Source organism: Ischnura elegans, chromosome 8, assembly GCF_921293095.1.
Source record: "Ischnura elegans chromosome 8, ioIscEleg1.1, whole genome shotgun sequence".
NCBI lineage: Eukaryota > Metazoa > Arthropoda > Insecta > Odonata > Coenagrionidae > Ischnura > Ischnura elegans.
This window is the reverse complement of record NC_060253.1, coordinates 96498768-96517986: the sequence shown is the minus strand read 5'-3', so window position 1 is coordinate 96517986 and position 19219 is coordinate 96498768. Positions and strand designations below refer to the sequence as shown.

The 19219-nt window shown below is 35.1% G+C and overlaps 3 protein-coding genes across 12 annotated transcripts in view; 2 read left to right on the top strand and 1 right to left on the bottom strand.

Annotated features, from left to right (window-relative positions):
* The window catches only part of LOC124163323 (protein lap4-like), a 377957-nt gene extending 373087 nt beyond the window's left edge, over positions 1–4870 (top strand). For 9 of the 10 annotated variants that reach the window (XM_046540142.1, XM_046540145.1, XM_046540144.1 and 6 more), the window contains one exon: positions 1593–4870. In XM_046540142.1, the coding sequence (XP_046396098.1) occupies positions 1593–1943 (351 nt within the window). In that variant the 3' untranslated portion in view covers positions 1944–4870. The remainder of the gene's footprint in view (positions 1–1592) is intronic. The other variant, XR_006865750.1, reaches the window with a different exon arrangement.
* On the bottom strand, positions 3617–13529 carry LOC124163325 (axonemal dynein light intermediate polypeptide 1). Its single transcript, XM_046540148.1, has 6 exons — positions 13329–13529; positions 11437–11607; positions 9638–9770; positions 7305–7450; positions 6989–7186; positions 3617–5076 (listed from the first exon to the last, which is right to left on the bottom strand). Exons 1-6 carry the CDS (start codon positions 13419–13421, stop codon positions 5041–5043), a joined length of 777 nt encoding a protein of 258 aa, XP_046396104.1. The 5' UTR covers positions 13422–13529; the 3' UTR covers positions 3617–5040.
* An 84-nt stretch (positions 13530–13613) lies between these two features.
* The window catches only part of LOC124163326 (sodium leak channel non-selective protein), an 83017-nt gene continuing 77411 nt past the window's right edge, over positions 13614–19219 (top strand). The window contains exons 1-4 of the mRNA XM_046540150.1: positions 13614–13848; positions 13941–14051; positions 14200–14385; positions 18595–18818. Of these exons, the coding sequence (XP_046396106.1) occupies positions 13950–14051; positions 14200–14385; positions 18595–18818 (512 nt within the window). The 5' untranslated portion in view covers positions 13614–13848; positions 13941–13949. The remainder of the gene's footprint in view (positions 13849–13940; positions 14052–14199; positions 14386–18594; positions 18819–19219) is intronic.

The following is a 19219-nucleotide window of genomic DNA, read 5'->3' as shown; positions in this document are numbered from 1 at the left end:
AGTGGGTAATGCTGTATCATAACCTACCAGGTATATCTTGAATTTTGTTCATCTTTCAGTACATATATCATTACAATTTTCAAACTCTTTTCAAGCTTGATGGTACACTTCTCGTTGGAGGTATTTTTTTGTCTATGTGTACTTCTCTTGTGTTGGTAATCACAGTATTTATATTTTACAAATGTATATACTTACTTTTATTCACTTTGTTTCCTTTGAAGTATAAAACCAAATGTATATGGTAGTTGAATGTTTTACATTTCTCTGATATTCTTCGCAGAGCCAAGCGGGACACCTTATTTCTTGGACTGTTTTCTCATAAAATAATATTTTTTCCAGGCTGATCTGTAATTTTTACATATTCTTAACCTGTGTATGCTTAAGCTTGCCTGATTTCATTTAAGTATTATTTTTCTGAATAATGGACTTGCCTTTTTGTAGTGTATATTTACATGAAAAATAGTGGGAATGGAATGCTTCATGGCTTTGCTGTGTTGTAATTGTGAAATAATCTCTTTTTTCATTTAATACGTGTTAGTTGCGTTGCTTGAATGTATGTGTATGCAATTAATGCACTGATTTCTTTTTTGGCCTCCTACACCCTGAGTATGAAAAGCAATCTTTGACCTCCTTTAATTTATGTTGAAGCACCAGTGAATAGGCATTAGCGTTTTAATATTTTGGCTTTTCAGGCAGATTTGCTTTTATGGCTTTTATCGCTTGATATGTTAAAGCTTACGTATTGTTTATGTTGACCGATTATTTTCTTTGGGCTTATGTATGATATAACAAGACACAGTGGTGTTAGTATTATGAGTTGTATTATTTGTTTCATAGAGGTAAGTAGTACTAGTTTAGAATGTAAGGATTGAGTACACGTTTGAAAGTAGTCTTGTTATAATTAGATTGTTGTGCCTTTTCTTATGCTGTGTGTCCCTGTGATAAGTGCATTGGTAGTTGCATGAGTTGGAATGAATATAAGATTGCACATTCCATTCTATAATTTCATATCTTTGATCATATGTACTATACTTTTTCATCAATCATTTGTGTGATAAACTATAGTGTCTTCCATATTGTGTGCTTTTTTATGGCCAATGACATGTGTTAATTACAAATTTGAGCTTACTTATAGTAAATAAATTTCTGGAAACACATAGTTCTTATCTCTCATGTGCTTTAAGTGAACTCTATTTTTTTATTTATTAAGTTTCTCATAAGGCTGCTTTTATATAAAGGAATTTATCAAGTAATTTTCTTGCTTTTGTTGGTAAATTGATTATTCGCCATGCCTGAAGTAATTCTTGTATAATTGAGTTGATATTTCACGCTTACTCACATATTAAATGTATCCCTAAATGAAACAAACTGCTAGTCTCTTCTCTTCCTATCTTAGCACACAAATAGCTGATCACAGCGTTTCTTATATGAAAATTCTATTTAGCTGGTTCACAGCAATTGTGTGCATTTAAAAAAAATCCTAAAGTTTTAATATCTTATTCTTCCCGACCTAATTTGCACTTTCTCTGTACTGCACTTGTGATAAGCTGCTTCTTTTCCATAATAAACACAAGCACTTGAATTTCCTATAGGTGGAAATAACAAGGGAGAAGATAGTTTCACTTGAACTGAGCAACTCTCCTGAGAATCCCAATGGGGAAACGGAAGATGTGGACTCGAGAGTGTTACTGGAAGGGGATGAGGAGGATGACGTAGTGCAGGGCAAGGAGGCGAGTGTGCAGGAAGTGAAGGAGGAGGAAGACGTGGTTCCAAGCCAGGTGAAGAACGGGAAGGAAGCGGAGGACGAAGCCATCGAGGAAGGGGAGGAGCGTGCCGTGTCACCCAGTTCAGAGCAACCTCACGGTGACAACCAAGGTGGGCAAGGTGGTGCAGCTGGAGGTAAGAAGAAGCGAAAGAGGAAGTCAAAGAAGGGGAAACATTGAGGGAATCTTCCAGATCAGTCTCTCCTGGGAGTGAGTGATTTTGTTCCAAGGTATTTTAATCTCATGATCGACCGGGATCATGGGGTGTAACAGGTGTGAATAGAAACGTGCAATCAGTCGTTGTGGCTGAATGCAGAAGAGGAAAAAAATGTGAACTGATTTCTATTCGACTGATAAGTATAGTGGCCTACGTATTGTGTTCCAGCTGAGTTATTCTCTATTTTATTCTGTTCTCCACTTTGACTAAACATCTGAGAAATTTGAGTGAAAATGTTGCTTTTAGCACTTGATTGGAACTTGTGATGTGCTAACAATATTCTAAATTTTAATAAGTGATGCAGTTTTTTAAGCAAAGGCAAAGGTTTTCATACTGTTATTTTATCCAGCACCCTCATCATTGGCTAATGAGTTTGACTTTGGGATATGTGATCAACGATTTTAAAAAATGTTAGTTAATTAGTTTCCTATGAATTTTTGTGTGAAAGTTGTTCTGAAGTGTTGATTTTGAGTGAACATGAGTGTGTATGAATGTCTGTTGTATATTTGTGAGCCACTTGAGTGTTGGTAACTGTCCAATTAGTGCATAATCAATATTTCCTTAAGTTTCCAGGGTGATTATCCAGGTTTGAGGAAAGGTTATGTTGATATTAAATAGTTGCCTTTGAAGGAATACCAATATGCCTTAAAAATTATGAACGCATTTAAATGCATAGCTTGTCCTTTCTCATCAGATTTTTTTTCAAGTTTACTTGAACAGATTCAATTCAGTGGCATCTTTTTCTTCATTGAAAGGAAGACATATTTTCATTACTTGGTTATCATTCCATAAACTTTTTATTGCAGTATGTATCTGAATTATAACTAGACCTAAAAATTTGATGTCTCTTACTTTAAAAAAAATGCATGCTGTTTTATGGAAGTTTTTTTGTCCATTCACCATGGTGCTGAAGCTGTTTGCCCAGTCTCATTCCATTGCGTCATTATAAAGGGAGAGTGTTTCAGTGTGTTATCAGTAGCCAGCTCATCAATAGGTTTTTGATAATTATCCATAAGACTCCATACATTTTTAAGTGTGAATCAGCATTTTTTATATATCCTTACGATATTCTTTTTAGGGAGCATTTCCAAATGAAGTTTTAGCTCAGACCAGATGGATGTGAATGCTTTTAATGTCCTGCATTTTTAAATATTGTTATCATTAGTAGTTGTTAAAAATTTTAGACCATCAAATAAAACTTTTCATTCATGATGTATGACATACTTTACATTTTTAAATAAGGAAACTGTGGAAATAAATCCAGTTCATTAAACCTCTGTATTTCCAAATGTTTATGTCAATCAATCAATGACCGTTCCATTTTACAATCAGGTTTGCCTTCAGGTTTTAATTTTTCTGTTATCTAATGGTGAGAATTAAATTGGAAATAATTCATTGGAACAAATTTTAACTAAACGTTTTTTAATGGTATTGGTGCATATAAGTGAAGTTCAATTATGCATATTATTTTACATATGAAGGCAAATTTTGGTAGTCTTTGATAGTCTGTGAAGAATCTCAGCATTTCATACTTGTGAAATGATGCAGATACGTATTATCATTCCCATGTTTCCCTCTTTATCCAGAGATAGAAATATTAGAATGCCCTCTCATTGTCTCTTGTTTTTTCAAAATGTTTCATTATTTTGTTTTATATGCTAATATCGCTTGAAAAAATGTCCTGAAAGCGACACATCAATCAACTCCTCCTTGTGTTTGTAAACCTACCTGTTTGGATTAGTTATCTTTAAATTCAGATTTTTAATTTGTTACTGTTTTTAATTTTGATGATCATCTGTCGTAGATGACTAAAGGTGATGTTTTTGAAGATCATTTTGATATTTTTCAATTGTGAACAGGCTGCAGTGTGTAGTCATTTCTCTCTTGACTCCAGTCTTCAAGTCCATTGAGTTTGAGACTGTGAAATTAGATATTCTATTTTTGGAAGTGCTTTGTTGCAAACCATTTATTGGTTACTCATGCATACTGAAGAACCTTAACCCAGGTCGTGAATCTAATGAATATGCAGTCATGTTGTTTTCATGGATTTTCTCGTGTTAAGGAAAATGACATGAGGAATGTAGCATTACTGTTTATGTTTATCACTATTATTGGACATCACAATTTTATGGAATTGCTGTTATCATATGATAATGTTGGTCCTGTTGCCAGCTAGTGTTGAATTTCTATAATGAGAATATGTGTGTTGTATAACATTGATTGTTCTCCTAAAACTGGGCAAACTAAATAATGGTAAACTATATGTAATTTGGAGCATACTGTATGTTGTATTGTAATTATCATCTTCTATTGTTAATTATGAAACACATGTTAAATTAGTTGTACTCCATTACAGCTACCACTTTCAAATTTTGTCATTGTTCATCTCATGAATTTTAGGATTTGTTTCTGCTTTTATCACCCCCATTGTAACCTGACCTTATTTTTAAAAATCTGCCATTAATTTTTCATGTTTTATGGGTCTTTATAACGTTTTCATTCATAATCAGAGCTGGTAAAAGTATTAATAATGACCTTAAGGTGTTGGTCTTGCGTCATTACTGTTGAGTGTTCTCTGTGGCAATAGCTATTTAATGCAACTCTCATAAAGTGCTGTTAGTTGTAAGTCAGTGTTGGCATTATAATATTTCAAACATTGGACTTGTGAATAAGTGAAAATTATATTGAATGAAGAAATTTAGCTGCTTTCCAGGAGGTAAAGATTGGGTGACTGTGGATTGTGCTAAAGAAACTTTGCTCCATCATGAAGTTCCATTTTGGTGTTTTTATGTATCCTGTCAGTTTTTATGAGCAAATTGAAAATATACATAGTTTTTAATTTATAAATGTGAACATTTGAAAATACATGAATTTTTTGTTTTTATAATAACTTTGTTTATCATTACTCCTATTGATTCCTTTCTCAATAATCTTTTTACTTTAGAATAATCCATTAACATTTTAATGGATCTTGCATCTGTGTCAGTGTGCAATACCCTAACTAAAGTAAATGTCTATTATGAGGATATAAATTGAATATACCTACTTCAATTATCCTCCTCACTTCTTTGGAGCTATTATACCTTCTAGTTGAGCCTGAAAAGAGAAAATAAATGGCATTATTATTAAGGAATAGTAATTTTTTGAGGAATTCTCGTATAGTTAGATCATGGAATTTTGTGAAACATGGTTTCATGAAGTTTACAGTAAGGTGGAATTATATTTAACAGGACTGTTGACTCTAGCATTTAGGCATTTGGCAAATTTGTTGAGAGGTTTTTAAATTTTAGATGCAGTGGAACTAAGACTGTTTCCTGACTGAAACTGAAAGACATCTACACCCGACGTCAGGTGTATGGATATGAAAATTCCCATCAGCTCCACCTGAAGTTCGACACAAAATTAATTATTAATTTTTTTAAATTAATAATTAATGTATTTCTTCCATGCATACATATTTTTTTACAGATTATTATATCCATTCAAGGAAGTAAGGAAGCCTGTAAGGCAATAAGCCTGTGTTTAGGCTAACTTCAAATTTCATAAATTGTGGAAATGATAACACATAGAACCAAGATACACAATACCTTGAGAAAAAAACATTATGTGCGTAATAATATCATGATTGAGCTGACCGTAAGATGAAATACAATGTGTAATGTACAACTTATATGATGCCAAGTGTATTTTCTACAATATACCGACCCTTTACGATAACTTTTCGATGTCATCAAAAGTCACTATCCATTTCTTTATCAAACTTTTGTATTAACCAAAAACATTTGTCTCTTTAATTGTATTTGGTAGCCCATTATACAATTTTGGTCCCATATGCAAAAAACTCCTTTCGTACATCGTTAAATTAGGCTTGTGCATAGGGATCGAGAAACCTCTACGAAAATTAAACAACGCATTTCTCCCATATATTTTTGGGCTGTATCCACTACACAAAAAAAAAAAAACATTTTTAACACTTTAAAAGGGTTAAAACTAGCTGTTTTACAATTACGTAGTGAAACAATTTAAAATTTTCAAGCGAAAACCACCAATAACATTCTGAGGAAGTTAGGAACATGACATTGAACTTAAATTTACTAACATTGCATTCCATTGAATCAGAGATTTGGGAGTTTGCCTCTGCTAGACTAAGATGACCAGGTGGTGCATGTGCAAATGTAGGTGCATGCTTAAGCGGAAATCAATTTTTTTCTCAAGCACTGACAGATTTGTGTTTTGAATGCTTCTGAGTCTCAGTGAATGACCCAGAGATGGCGAGGGATGGCAAGGAAACAAATCAAGGCTGATTCAAGACTTGAAAAAGTATTGCTCATTTGTGAGAAAAAGAAAGAGTAATTAGCATATAAGTATTATCTAGTATTCAGATTGACTTTTAGGGTTAATAGGCTAAAATACTTACTTTTGTTTCGTAAGTTTTGTAAGTTCGAGAGTTAAGGAGTGTTTTAGAAAATGGCTTGGGAAACAATAGCCGAATAATCAAATGGATGATCATGGCTCTACACATGGGCATACCCAGCAGGGGGCAGGCCCCCCTAGAAGCAAAAGTAAACTTATTTCAAAACGAAATTTTGCAAAAAAATTTCTCTAAATCCATGAAAAGTGATCTTAGCGTAAAACGTAATTGAAATAAAAATATTTTTTCCGGTCTTATAATTTTAAAAACTAATAAGGCGGTGTTAAAATTTTCTTGAAATTTTGGTTTCATAACCTTTTCTGTGTTACAACTTGAACGACTACGACTTGCCCCATTCTAGTTTTTTGATCCTGAGTACGCCCTTGCCACACCTGGTAGAAAGTCCAAGAAATTTTCCATCTTCCCACACACCGGAAAAGCTAAAATTCTACTCGGTCATAATTTCCGCATAATCAGACACATCCGCGTAAGTTATTTTTTGCCATGCCACTTTGAATTTTAGTTGTTGCTAATGTGTCCAAAGTAAGGTTTTAATCAAATGGGTTAACTTGACCACTGGATTGAGATGTTTGGTACCTTAAGCTGTTGATTTGTTTTTTTCAAAAAGTGTATCTCATCGGCATTCTTCTTTTCTTCTGCCAATCTTTGTTCTGTGGCTCTTCTCTCAGCCTGTTCAGCCTTGGCTCTCAAGTCTGACAATTGCTTTTCCAGCCCATCTCTTTCTTTTTTCATGTCTTCAAGTTCAACTTCCATGTCCCCCTTACCTTGTGTGCTCTATTGCCGTCATGAGTGGAATAGAATTTTTTCAGTTGGCGAATAGAAAAAATTGTGTTAGTTAAACACTGAATCGAATTTTACATCTCTTTACTGTGACTGAAATGTAAAAGATCACCTGTAATGCCTTCCTCATCCCAAAGGCAATGCTGCTTTCATAGAGTGCTTGATATGCTGCTATTGTCATTCGAGTCTCATCACGAACCCGCAGAAGTAGCAGACCTCTTTCAGAGCAGTTAATGGTCACTTGACGAATCAGCTCATCTAAATGGACAAATGTATTCTGTTATGTGCTGTGAAAGAAATGGATTTTACTAAAAATTTATATGATTTCCATGAATTAGTTAATTGTGTTGCTTGCTTTTAAAATAATTCATCAAAAAGACTGAATTAACAATTTGCCAATTTTGAAGCGAATAATCGGACCTAATGGCAAGATATAAGCAGTTGTTTCCTTTATATTTTGACCCATCCGTGTTCAACAGTAATTTATAATAGTTAAATTAAGGGAACTTATGTATTCTGCAATCATAAATTATTTTCCAGCACTAGGTAGACATATTTTTTAGTTTATGAATATAATAATAATAATAATACATATTAATAATAATATTTGTTTGCCTGGAGATCTTGGCGGTACATACATGTTCCATGATACACGGCACGTCAATATGTTTAGTTACAAAAAAAGACATTTAAGGAAATAATAATGAGCATTACCCATACAGAACATATTTACATAGTTAAATATTCATCAATAGAATAAAATAAATGTATCAAAAAGAACTCCTTCACCTTAAATTTAAAACTAGACATTTTTTCCAAGCTCTTTAATGTTTCTACGAAGCTTGTTGTATGGTAGTAGTTCAATGCTAAGGGGGGAAAGGCTGGTTTTACTGGTTCTGATGAACTTTACATGTAAATTGCTAGAGTTCCTGGTGTAGTGGTCGTGAATACTATTGTTGGTAGCATACAAACCAAGATTGCATTTAGCACAGATGATTGCACTCAACATGTAAACACACGGAATTTAGAGAATGGAGAGTTTCTTGAAGAGAGGGCGACATGGAGCTTTAAGGGGTGCACTACACATCAGTCTAACTATCTTCTTTTGTATTTTAAAAACAACATGAGCACAGGGAAAAGGGCCCCAGAAAAGGAAGCTATAAATAATGTGGGAATAGAATTCACCATAATAGATTGAGATTAGCACTTCATTGTTAACTGTTGACCTAATCGAGCGAACCAAAAAGCGTACTGCACAGAGTTTTTTACGTAGACTGGAAACATGGCTGTCCCAACTTAGGCTGCTATCGAGGGTAACCCCCAGGAAGGAGGCTTTGTTGCTCTGGGGAATCATTGTACCATCAAGAGACACTGAAATGTCTGGTGAAGGCTTATTTTTGTTAACAGAATGGATTAGATTTGTTTTTTCTTTATTAAGAAGAAGAAAATTGTTATTGCTCCATTCTTGTAAGAGGTTGACAATACTGTTGGCCCGTGACACCAGGCTGTCAATTGAAGAGGCTGACACCAAGACATTTGTGTCATCAGCATACAATATGGGGAGTGTATTTGGCACGGAATGCAGCAGCTTTGGGAGGTCATTTATGTATATTAGGAAGAGCACTGGACCCAGAACCGAACCCTGAGGAACCCCACAGGAAATTGTTTTTTTTTGGGTGATGTAGGAGGTTTTCCTTCTTTATTTACATAGACACTCTGTTGTCTGTTATTTAGAAATGATTTTATCCAATTATATGGAGTACCTCTGATGCCAAGTTGCTGAAGTTTCGATAGCAATATGTGGTAATTGATACAATCAAAGGCCTTGGAGAAATCGAATAATAAAACAAGAGATTCTAGTTTACTGTCTAAGTCGGATAATATTTTATTGATGCTTTGGTAGGTAGCGGTGGTAGTGGACATGGATTTTCTAAATCCATGCTGTGAGGTGGCTAATAGGTTGAGATTCTAAGTATGTAATCAGTTGAGCATAAAAAGCTGTTTCAAAGATTTTACCAAATTCATTCGGTATAGATATTGGTCTATATGAGTTCATATGCTGTTTATTGCCTTTACTTTTATAGAGGGGGATGACTTTGGTACTTTTAAGTGGTGATGGAAATTGGCCAAGCCTTAGCAATTCATTTACTAAGAATAGAAGAGGCTTTTTGATGACATCAAATGATTTTTTAATGATGATGAGAGGAATGCCATCTGGACCAGTGGTGTATTTATTTTTTTGGGTGATGATAATTTTAATAATGATTTTTTTGGTGATATAATGAGATGAGAACTTAAATGTCTATACACACTATTCAACATTGAATTCTGCGATTTAGGAAGACAGTAGCTAACCAGCTCTGTCATTAAATTTGAGGAATAACGTATTCAACCTTTATGAGTAAAAATAAGTTCTTTATTATTGCTTTGTATTTATAACCTCACCAAAGCACTGGGAGTATATCTCTCTTCTTATGGGACATATTCCTGTCTCCCTGGCTTGGCCTTGTCGTAGCTTATCATCAAGTTCCTCCTGAAGGTTAATTACGTCTTGCCTTGTCGCCGGTTGACTTGAGACCTTAAAGTAAGCAATTGAGGAATTTCTTTTTGAAATTGTTTTGCCGCAGTAATTTCTGGGGAGTCATAAAATTATTTTTAGCCTAGGTATACCATTCATTCCCATGTAGAAGACTGTGGAACTTGACTAATACAAATTCAACCATTTATTTTTAAAGGTTTCCCTTTAAACCTGTGCATATTTGTATGTTGAATTATGTATGTAGTACAATAAATAGGTGTGGTTTTGCTTTTGAATAAAATGTTTATTTTGTTTCTCAGTCCTGAAATAAAACAAGGAAATGAAGAGTTAACTATCTTTGCCACTTCATCCCACAAATGAAGGGCTGAGGTGCTTTATTTAGTCCTTTATGCAATAAAAGGAAGGGCCTTCTAACTAACTAACTTAGTTAACATCAATGCATCACATCTTTCCAGTAATGTGTGTGTATTTCTGGTTATCTTGCGAAATTGTGTGAATGACAATTACTGACATCCAATTGCTGGCATTTAACTGTATGTATTGACCTTTTCGAAAAATAATTGTCACTAAGAATTTTATTGCTATTGCATCATATATTGCATGGTGCTAATAAACCAAATTATTCATTCAATTATTTTGCCGATTACTGAGGACCATTGACAAAAATTAGTAACAATTGATGTACATAGTATTTTCAGGTGGAGAGGTTTGTGATACACACATTTTCAGGTGGAGAGGTTTGTGATACACACCTTGCATGAAAGTGTAAGGAAGAAACCTATGAACTTCAGAATTCACATCATACAGTCTATGGCATATTAACTTGGACTACTTGAAAGCAGATTCTGATCAGGCATTTGTAAAAGTTTGAGATGTGTAGGAGAATGGAGAAAGTGAAGTTAAAGGAAGAGATCAATGATGAATTAATAGGTGATTGACATGGTCGGTTGGGTAGAGGAACTTTTGAAAGAGATAAAATTGAGACTGATTGGTTGCTAAGGTTTCATAGGGAGAAAGTGATCTAGCATGTGGGATATTGGGAAGGATAATGAATTAGAAAGGAGAAATAGCCTTACGTTAGCATGGTAGAAGAATGTAGTCTACTGCTTTCAAATGGTATGAGTTGGTACCTATAGATATTAACTTACTCTATTATATAAACCTAGTTTTCAGCACCCTTCTCAATGCAGTTTCCAATCCTCTTCATTACATAATGAGGGCATATTCTGGTATGGAAAGTCGTGGTGTGGAATTAGACCATCCTAAGAAAACCTTCCGTCGGAGTAAATGAGGAAAGAGATCTTAATATCCTTCAAAATTCCCCTGAAATTTCAGAGGTTTGATTTGTGGGGTGATCCCCTTAAACCAACGACCAGGGCCTTTTTTCCCAATTGTTATCACTATTTCTGGCTAATTTTGAGGAGGTAGAACATTGAGACCATCCATCAGCTTTGCTCAATCCAGTTGGCCCCATGACTACTGCATTATATAAAATCCCATTCAAATCTTGTGTTGTCTCCATGGGGGAGATTAGGCAAACTATATATACATATGTATTTGCCAGGAACATGTTCAATCATGAGTAGTAAATATTTTAGTGAGAACTAAATGGAAGCAACGTTTTTATTGCAAGTTTATTTGACATTATTTTGTCAAATTATATTCTTAATACATTGCATATGACCTTTATTTTATATTTTCTAACCTTTTGCCTCCATAGATGGCCTTCTTCTTCCCATTCCCGTGGTGGTAAAATAGTGTTCAGAAACTCTTCTGCCTCCTGCCTTTCATCTATAGCTTGGGGGCTTGGAATTTTGAGTGCCTCGGTGGCTGCTGCAGCACCAGATGGTGGAGGAATTTGTAATTTTCCCGGAGTCTGAAATATGATAAATCAATTATTCATAAATATGCATTCCAAATGGAGTAGGTAGTCACCTACATTTACTGCCAGAGTCATTATATATTGTCGGAATGAATATTATGGATTGACTATCCAAATTCTGTCCTAGTTTAAGCTTTAAAATTATTGAATTAATTCCAGTGAAATGATGTTCCTCAATTTTATTTTGTTCATTATGACTTTAAAATTAATTTCTTAAAATTTCAGCTGGCACTCAAACAGTCATTTTCCTCTATACTTGGGAACATTTTTGCCACTGTGAAATTGATCAGAAAATGTGCTATTAATTGCACAATTATATATATTCAAATATGTTTAATTACATCAGTAATGAGATATGTGGAAATAGAAACAAGATTAATTTTGAAAGTCTGTGACAATCCCTTTGCTATATCCTCTTGCAGTGTTTAGTGATTTGAATATGAACAAAAAAGTTGGTTTATTATCTCCATAGATTTCTTGATTAATAATTGCTATTCGTTAAAATATATTACTATGGCCGGTTGATGCTAAATGAGAAGAAAAAAACTTTTCGAGCTTTGTGGAGCATTAAAGGCAAGATCTAAATTTCTCCCTTAAGAATTAAATATTAGAAATATTTCATTATGAGTGAAATTTGAGGGAATATCAGAAGAGTATTAAGGAAGGACATTTTTACAAGAATATGCATAATCATCAAAAGATAGTATCAAGCTTCTCTCAAGAGCCTTAATGTCATAGCTTAAATGCATGCTGCCGGTTGCATGACATGGACACCTCCAATAGGCACCAAGCTGGAATAGCAATGCACCTAAAGACAAATATTTAATCCATTTTCTTTCAGCTTTAACATACCAGTGGAAATTTTAGCCAAAAATCCATCCCTTTCTTTTGCACTGAGTATCAATATAGCCTATGATGTTATGCAAGGCACCTTCGAAAAGCCCTTGATGGACTTTTGAAGATGTTGATACCAATGCCAGTTCTAACTTGGATTGACCATTTTGCATCCCTAAGACGGCACAGTCATTTCTTCTGTTCAAACCCCATGCTCTCACACTGAGGGATTCTCTTTGCTATAGTGTTGGTGAGACCTTTCCTATTTGTTTTCCTATCCTAGTCTGACCTCTTCTGCCACAGTGCACAAGAAAAACTCTTTCAAAAAAGAGAGAGAGCCTAAAAAATTAAGGCCAATAATGTGCCCTGTCTCCCTATTAGTTTTCTGCTTCTCTTATAATCTATGCTCATGTATGTACACCGTGCGTCTTATTTACCAAGTGGTATGAAATGCAACTAATTCATAAAATGGTGAAAAAAATTGCGAATAAATTATGATGTAAACTATTCCATATTTGAATTTTATGACAAAAAATGTATTGATCATGTAGGTAAGTTGCAATGCAATATCGACTCCCATGAGGTTCAGCAAAAATCTATGACTATTGAGTGAGAACAAATGATGAGTAGCTGTAAAATTTAAATTCTTTATTGAAGTTTGGAGGAGATATATTTATGAATCATTTTTATGCCGTCTAGAAATGGTTTTGATTGTAACCAATTGTTATTAAAATGTCGTATTAGGGCATACGTTTTGAGAAAGTTCTTTTCTCCCTTTACCTGAAATATGTAGCTAATAAGGATACTTAATCGTCATTTTTGAGTATAGAGACACTAAAAAGGTAATATAATTCCGTATTGCGTATCTTTTGAACACGTACCACAGGAGTTTTCTCCGTCCGTTTCGTGATAAGCTGCGGAGTGTCGTACTTCACAAGCGAATCAAGGGATTGCATCATTTTCGTCGCCGCCATTATATTGTAGTTAGCTAAATACAATTATTTTCTTTAATAAAAGCTCCTATGAATGCTAAATTGGAGATATCTTCGGCTTTTACAGGTTTATATCTCCGTTCAGCTTTTTGGTCGTCATGGAAATGCGATTGAATTTACGCTCGCAGATAACAAATGAATCACGCGTTGCGACAGAAAAAAAGGGTTTTGAGGGTGTGGGGTCGGGATATGAAGGGAAGTCCTCGGGAAATTGTGTCATTGAGTTTATAATTTCTGAATTGAGGGAGTGAAATTTGCTACGTTTCCAACGTGATGTGAAATAATTTAATGAACTGACGTACCACTTAAAACTATAGTCATCATTCTGGATGTCTCGGGAGTCGAAGGAAGAATGTTCGAGCCATTCTGCATGACAGGGTAGACATTAACGTTTTCCGTGGTCAATTATGTAAGTTAATAAATCTGGCATATTAAAGCATCCACTTGTCTTGAATCCTCTCAGTTTTGTATGAAATATTTTATTAACTCATTTGTGAATAGATTGGCGTGATGTTGGGCAGGAAGCAGAGCCTCAAGGGGGAGCTGGTCTTGGCAGATTATGGCCCAGAGGAATCGTTGAATGAAAGTGCCGACATAGAATGGGTGAACAAGGTTTGTTAATCAAATATATTTCTGTGCGTTATTACTCTTGTTAAAAAAATGATTGTTTTTTCGTAAAAAATATGACAAGATGACTATTTTTGTAGGAATCTGCATGAACTAAAAATATAAATTTTTTGAAATGGTTTCTATCCCTCAGCTATGGGTTCGTCGCTTAATGCGATTCTGTGCCCTTCTCAGCCTGCTATCTGTGAGCCTCAATACACCTAAAACTTTTGAGCGTCATCCTTCTCTCCAATACATTACATTTTGTGTTGATTTGGTTGTCACATTTCTCTTCACTGCGGAGATGATAGCGAAAATGCACATTCGGGGTATTCTCAAGGTAAGTTGTAGGTTATTAGCCATTATTTGTCTTATGTAATAGCTTACTTAGTAAATTACAGCATGTTATAGTGTAGCGCGATTAGTCAGCAGTTGTGGTACAAATTGAATAATGCATCCATGTATTTGTTATATCAACAAATTTCATTCACAGTCCTTAGGTAAATTAGTCTTTGAATGTAGTTTTTGTGAGCTCATTGCTTATCCTGCAATATTTAAAGGTCTAACTCATGTAAATAGTAATATACATTTCTTAATCGATTTTACTTATAATTTATGTTGATAAAGCATAGATTGATGCTGTTTGTATCTATGAAGAATGGTCTGTGGATCTCTTAATACAATTGTCCTGGTTAGCAGAAATGAACTATTCAGGCTTTTGCTGGGTTTCAAATATCTTGAGGATGAGAGGTGGGGAAGAGTGCCCTTCGAGCCCAGATGATGTTGGTGGGCTCAACAGATTGGGAATAAGGAGTACCTAGAGTAAGACATGTAGCAAAATTGGCATTTCCTAATGTGCATACTGCCACCTGCCTGTTTAAAGAAACATATGAACCCAGGTGTGTAGTCAGGGTTGAGGCATTTTGCCAGGGTCAATGGTGCGAATTTGTTGCCCTTGGGCCTTACCTTGGTCAATGGGATGCAAAAGGAAAATTCTCCCATAAAAAGTGAGATAAAACATTTACATGAGCATTTTTAATGATTTAAATGCAATAGTTAGTTCAATGTTAAACTCACAGCAACAGCTTATGTCGTACTTAACGTATGCACAATTTTATTTTTGTCTGCCTATAGGCTTATATATAATGCAAGCAGTCTTTCAATACTCATAAAAACTGATGACTAAAAATTTATATGAGACAAAAATTTGCGCAATGTACAACCTTCTATTAGGATCTTGATTTTACTACACTCGATTGCTGGACACTTGGGTACTCGGACAGTCAGCATAAGTGCATAACATGGGTAAAGACCCTGTGGCCCTACTGGGTATTCCCACCTGCTCACACTAACCTGTCTGCCCCTCCCAGGGCCCTCATTTAGGGAAGTTAGGGGATAATCTCCACTCAGTGGCCAATGAAATGTTTGACAACCCTGATGGTGAAACCAGTCTCTGAGTGGGTGACAGGCTGCACCAATAGAAAAAACGGCAAAGGATAAATGTTAACTGTCCTATCGTTTGATAATTCAGTGTCAGATAGTCGTTGCTATGATGTTTGAATGAGATTGATACTCAACCCAATTGGTAAACATTTGGCCATAATCATAGGTCTTACCTTCTAATAAATTTATTAGAAGCTGTGTTAAAAATCTTATTTTATGCTAGGATAAATATGACTTTTTAACCTTGCATGAAGAGAATTGCTACCTTGTGTATGCATGTATGTATTTTGGCTGTTACCTAATTTTCACCCATGCATTGACTCTTAAAAGTGTGTGAAGGTGTATTTAAGAGGGTTGCTTTCACCTGCCAGTTGACTGATGTATGCTACCCCCATTGCATCTTGGTTAACTCCTGTTTAACCCTCAGATGGATTTGCTGCACCTTAGCGCGCTCTTGGCTTTAAAAGTGGTGTAAAACTTTTCCATTCCAATGGATCATTTTGAAATTTTCAGTAGTCTATTTTTTCTGCTTTCTTCGTCTACATATAAAATTTTGTTTTCATAGTGTTGATAGTTTACATTTTATTGGCCTCTAATGAAAAAAGTTACGTCGTTGGATTTACGGCGCTGCTGCGGCGCTCAGTATTTCCTCGTCGCTAAGTCGGGGACTGCACTCTCAATGTTAATGTCAAAGCAATTATGTTTCGTTTGGAATGCTATAATCTATTTATAATAATATTATTTAATTTTCTAAACTTTAAAACAAAATGAAATTGTTAAACAAAAGGAAAATATTACAATGCCAATTGTGCTTTCTTTTTTAGCTAAGAATCATTATGTTTGCCTCGTTGTAATGTTCATTGACAAAACTTCATCTTTTTGTAAGAATTATTCATAGAAACTCATGGCTAGCCAAGGTTGTTTTTCCATGCCTTCCGACTTAGTTTTGCTTGGGCACCTTCTCCGCTCCGCGTCCACCTACCTGCCGTGGTGATAGTCACCTCTGGGGAAATCCCAGGGTTACTATGTTTGAATTACACCAAGCAGCTGTTCTAAGAAACTTTTAACACAATGCATTATCCGAATTCCTAGAATAATGTTTCCTCACCGTTGAGTGAATATTTCTTGTTGAATGGGTAACTGTAAGTTGCCAGGAGATTCAGAGATTTCACTGACTACCGTGAAGAACACATCGTACGGTTACTGTTATATGTCTTGTACCTCTCATTCGAAAATATGCAAAAATATTCATTCCTTTGCGGGTACGATAATCTACACAAAATTGCTGGCGTTTATATAATTACCGATGACGTGACAGTTGACCATTGGGGTGAAATGAAGATAACGACCCAACTAATTGTGTGATAGAAAATAATTTCTTTTTCCTGACTATTAGTTCAGTATTTACATGGTAAAAATCGTTTTATGATGTATAGGAGAATAGGCAATTTACTGTGAAGTGAACATTTGTAAATATATTTCTCGTTTCTTTGTGTACTCAAATGCACAGATATTTTATTCATTGGGGGTTTTACTAACGTGAAGGGGTGAGTGAGGAGGAGAAAGGAGAAGGAATGCCAGGTAGGTTGTTTTGAGGTGAAGGGGTGGTAGTGTGTCGACTGCCAAGGATCAGGGAATACCCAGATTGTTAGGCCAGGTAAGAGTAGAAAACACTTATCGCGAAAAAGGTTTTTAGTGCAAGGAGGCAATTAGATACAAAAGCCTGCTTTTTCTTTATCCACCCATCGATACATGAGGGACAGGGAACAAAAGCCTTGTCAAAATGCCCTGTGGTGGCTCTCCCTTCATTCCGAGAAGGTCCAGCTCGGTTGGGTCATTAGGGTGGAAAGAAGTTCAATCAAGTTTTGTGGGAGGGGGGAAGAAGACGGTGAATGACGAATAAGGCAGCTCAGTGGGAAAGTATGGATAGTTTCTATGTTTGGGTCAGTGAAACGCTACGGAAAGAAAAGGTGAGGGAAGTCCTCAGAGGGAAGTGAAGTTTTACTCCAATCCAGGAGTAAAATCTCATCTGGTGCACTCCCTCGCATCACATCTAATCGTCCATCTCTAAGGAAACGTCCTCAGTGAGGGAATGGGGCTCCGTGGCAGGAAAAGAAATACCGGCTCTTCTAGCTCCACCTCCAAAGTGGCGTTGGGTTCTTTGACGCGTCACTTATTATCCCATATCCTTTATATTTCAAAACCCATGAGACTTGATTTTTTTAATTGCAGGATATAAGCTCCCAGAATATTCGTAAGATTTGTCTTGATCGCCAGAATCCTGTAAAAATCACAAAAGTACCACTCGTCTCTTCTCACTTCACTTACAGTTGTTCAATTATTAAAGTTTAATAACTTATACTTCTATAAATACTGCAAAGATATAACATATGGATGAACACAGCGAAGCAAAATTATGTCATACCGGGCATAAAAGAATTTTATTCGGTCCTCATTTTTAGTATTTAGATAGATAAAAATATAAACAACATAAACATTAAAAAGCGGAGTTTTTCCAGCACTGCATATCAGGAAAAATATTTCAAACAACCATTACACACAAAATTAAAACTTTCATTTGAAAGTAACTGACAAAGGGAACAGAAATAGAGAGCGGTATGTCAACAAATGGAAAAGAATGCAGCGTTCAAGATTTTTTGTTATAACTTCCATAATATTGGGTTAAATCTAGCAAAACATGGTGAGAAATAAAGATAATAGATGTATTTACCATTATCAATCAGAAAACTTGTAAATTCAGTCTAACTTTGGAAGATAATAACAACAAATGACGCAGTGCCACTGCGACACCGTAAATCCAACGACGTAACTAAATTTGTAAATCCACATGAGGGTTAAAAACCCTATGGATTTCCTATTAAAGAATTTGGTTTTGTTCAACTTTATAAATTAAGAGGTTCGTATTGGTTTCTCTTCTTTCATGATTGTCATTCTTAGTGCATATAGACGTACATAAAACATCTGAATGTAATGAAATACAGAGAAATATTTTTCCTTGTTTTTAAAACTGGTTGTATCTTCTATTAGAGTGAACATAAGAATTTTACCTATGTGTTTCATTATCTGGATTTCTCTTTTTTTCCAGGGTGAAGTCCCGTACCTGAAAGATCATTGGTGTCAGTTTGATGCCAGTATGGTTCTCCTTTTATGGATTTCAGTTATACTCCAGATGTTCGAGCTTCTATCTATTGTTGCGAGGTTCTCATGTCTATCCATACTCCGTGCTCCACGTCCTCTTATAATGATAAGGTTTATTCGAGTCTTCCTCAAGTTTTCCATGCCCAAATCTCGCATCAACCAAATATTTAAGTAAGTAAAGCTATTTCATCTCTTCAACACTTAATTTTCACTGTCATTAAATTCTTAAGTCACTGTTTATGATGAATCACCTAATTCAGAAAATTCTTAAGTCTTCGGAAAAATATTTTTGTTTTAAATCGATGAACATCTATCAAATGCAAGACGTATAGTCAAAAATAGTTTTACTTTGCATTAATCCTCATTGGAGAATGTACTAGGTTTTTAAAAATAAAGGAATTCTTAGGTTGAAATATGCAAGTCCTTAAGGGGACTTTTTCTCTAACACACGATGAAATATATCCATTTAAGAAACACTGTGGTCAATCACTTAATGTTTTTATTGTCGGCTGTTATAGTTTAAAAAGTAAGAGACCTATATTCTACTGTTGGCTGATCATTGTCCTACTTCT

Bases quoted from the DNA above. Each gene is read 5' to 3' on its own strand.
- LOC124163325 (XM_046540148.1), bottom strand. From the start codon at position 13,421: ATGGCGGCGACGAAAATGATGCAATCCCTTGATTCGCTTGTGAAGTAC. The intron at 9,771-11,436 runs GTTAGAAAATAT...GCTTACTTTAAG, and splicing joins GCCATCTATGGAGGCAAAAG to GTCTCAAGTCAACCGGCGAC. The intron at 7,187-7,304 runs GTGATCTTTTAC...TGACGGCAATAG, and splicing joins GGATGAGGAAGGCATTACAG to AGCACACAAGGTAAGGGGGA.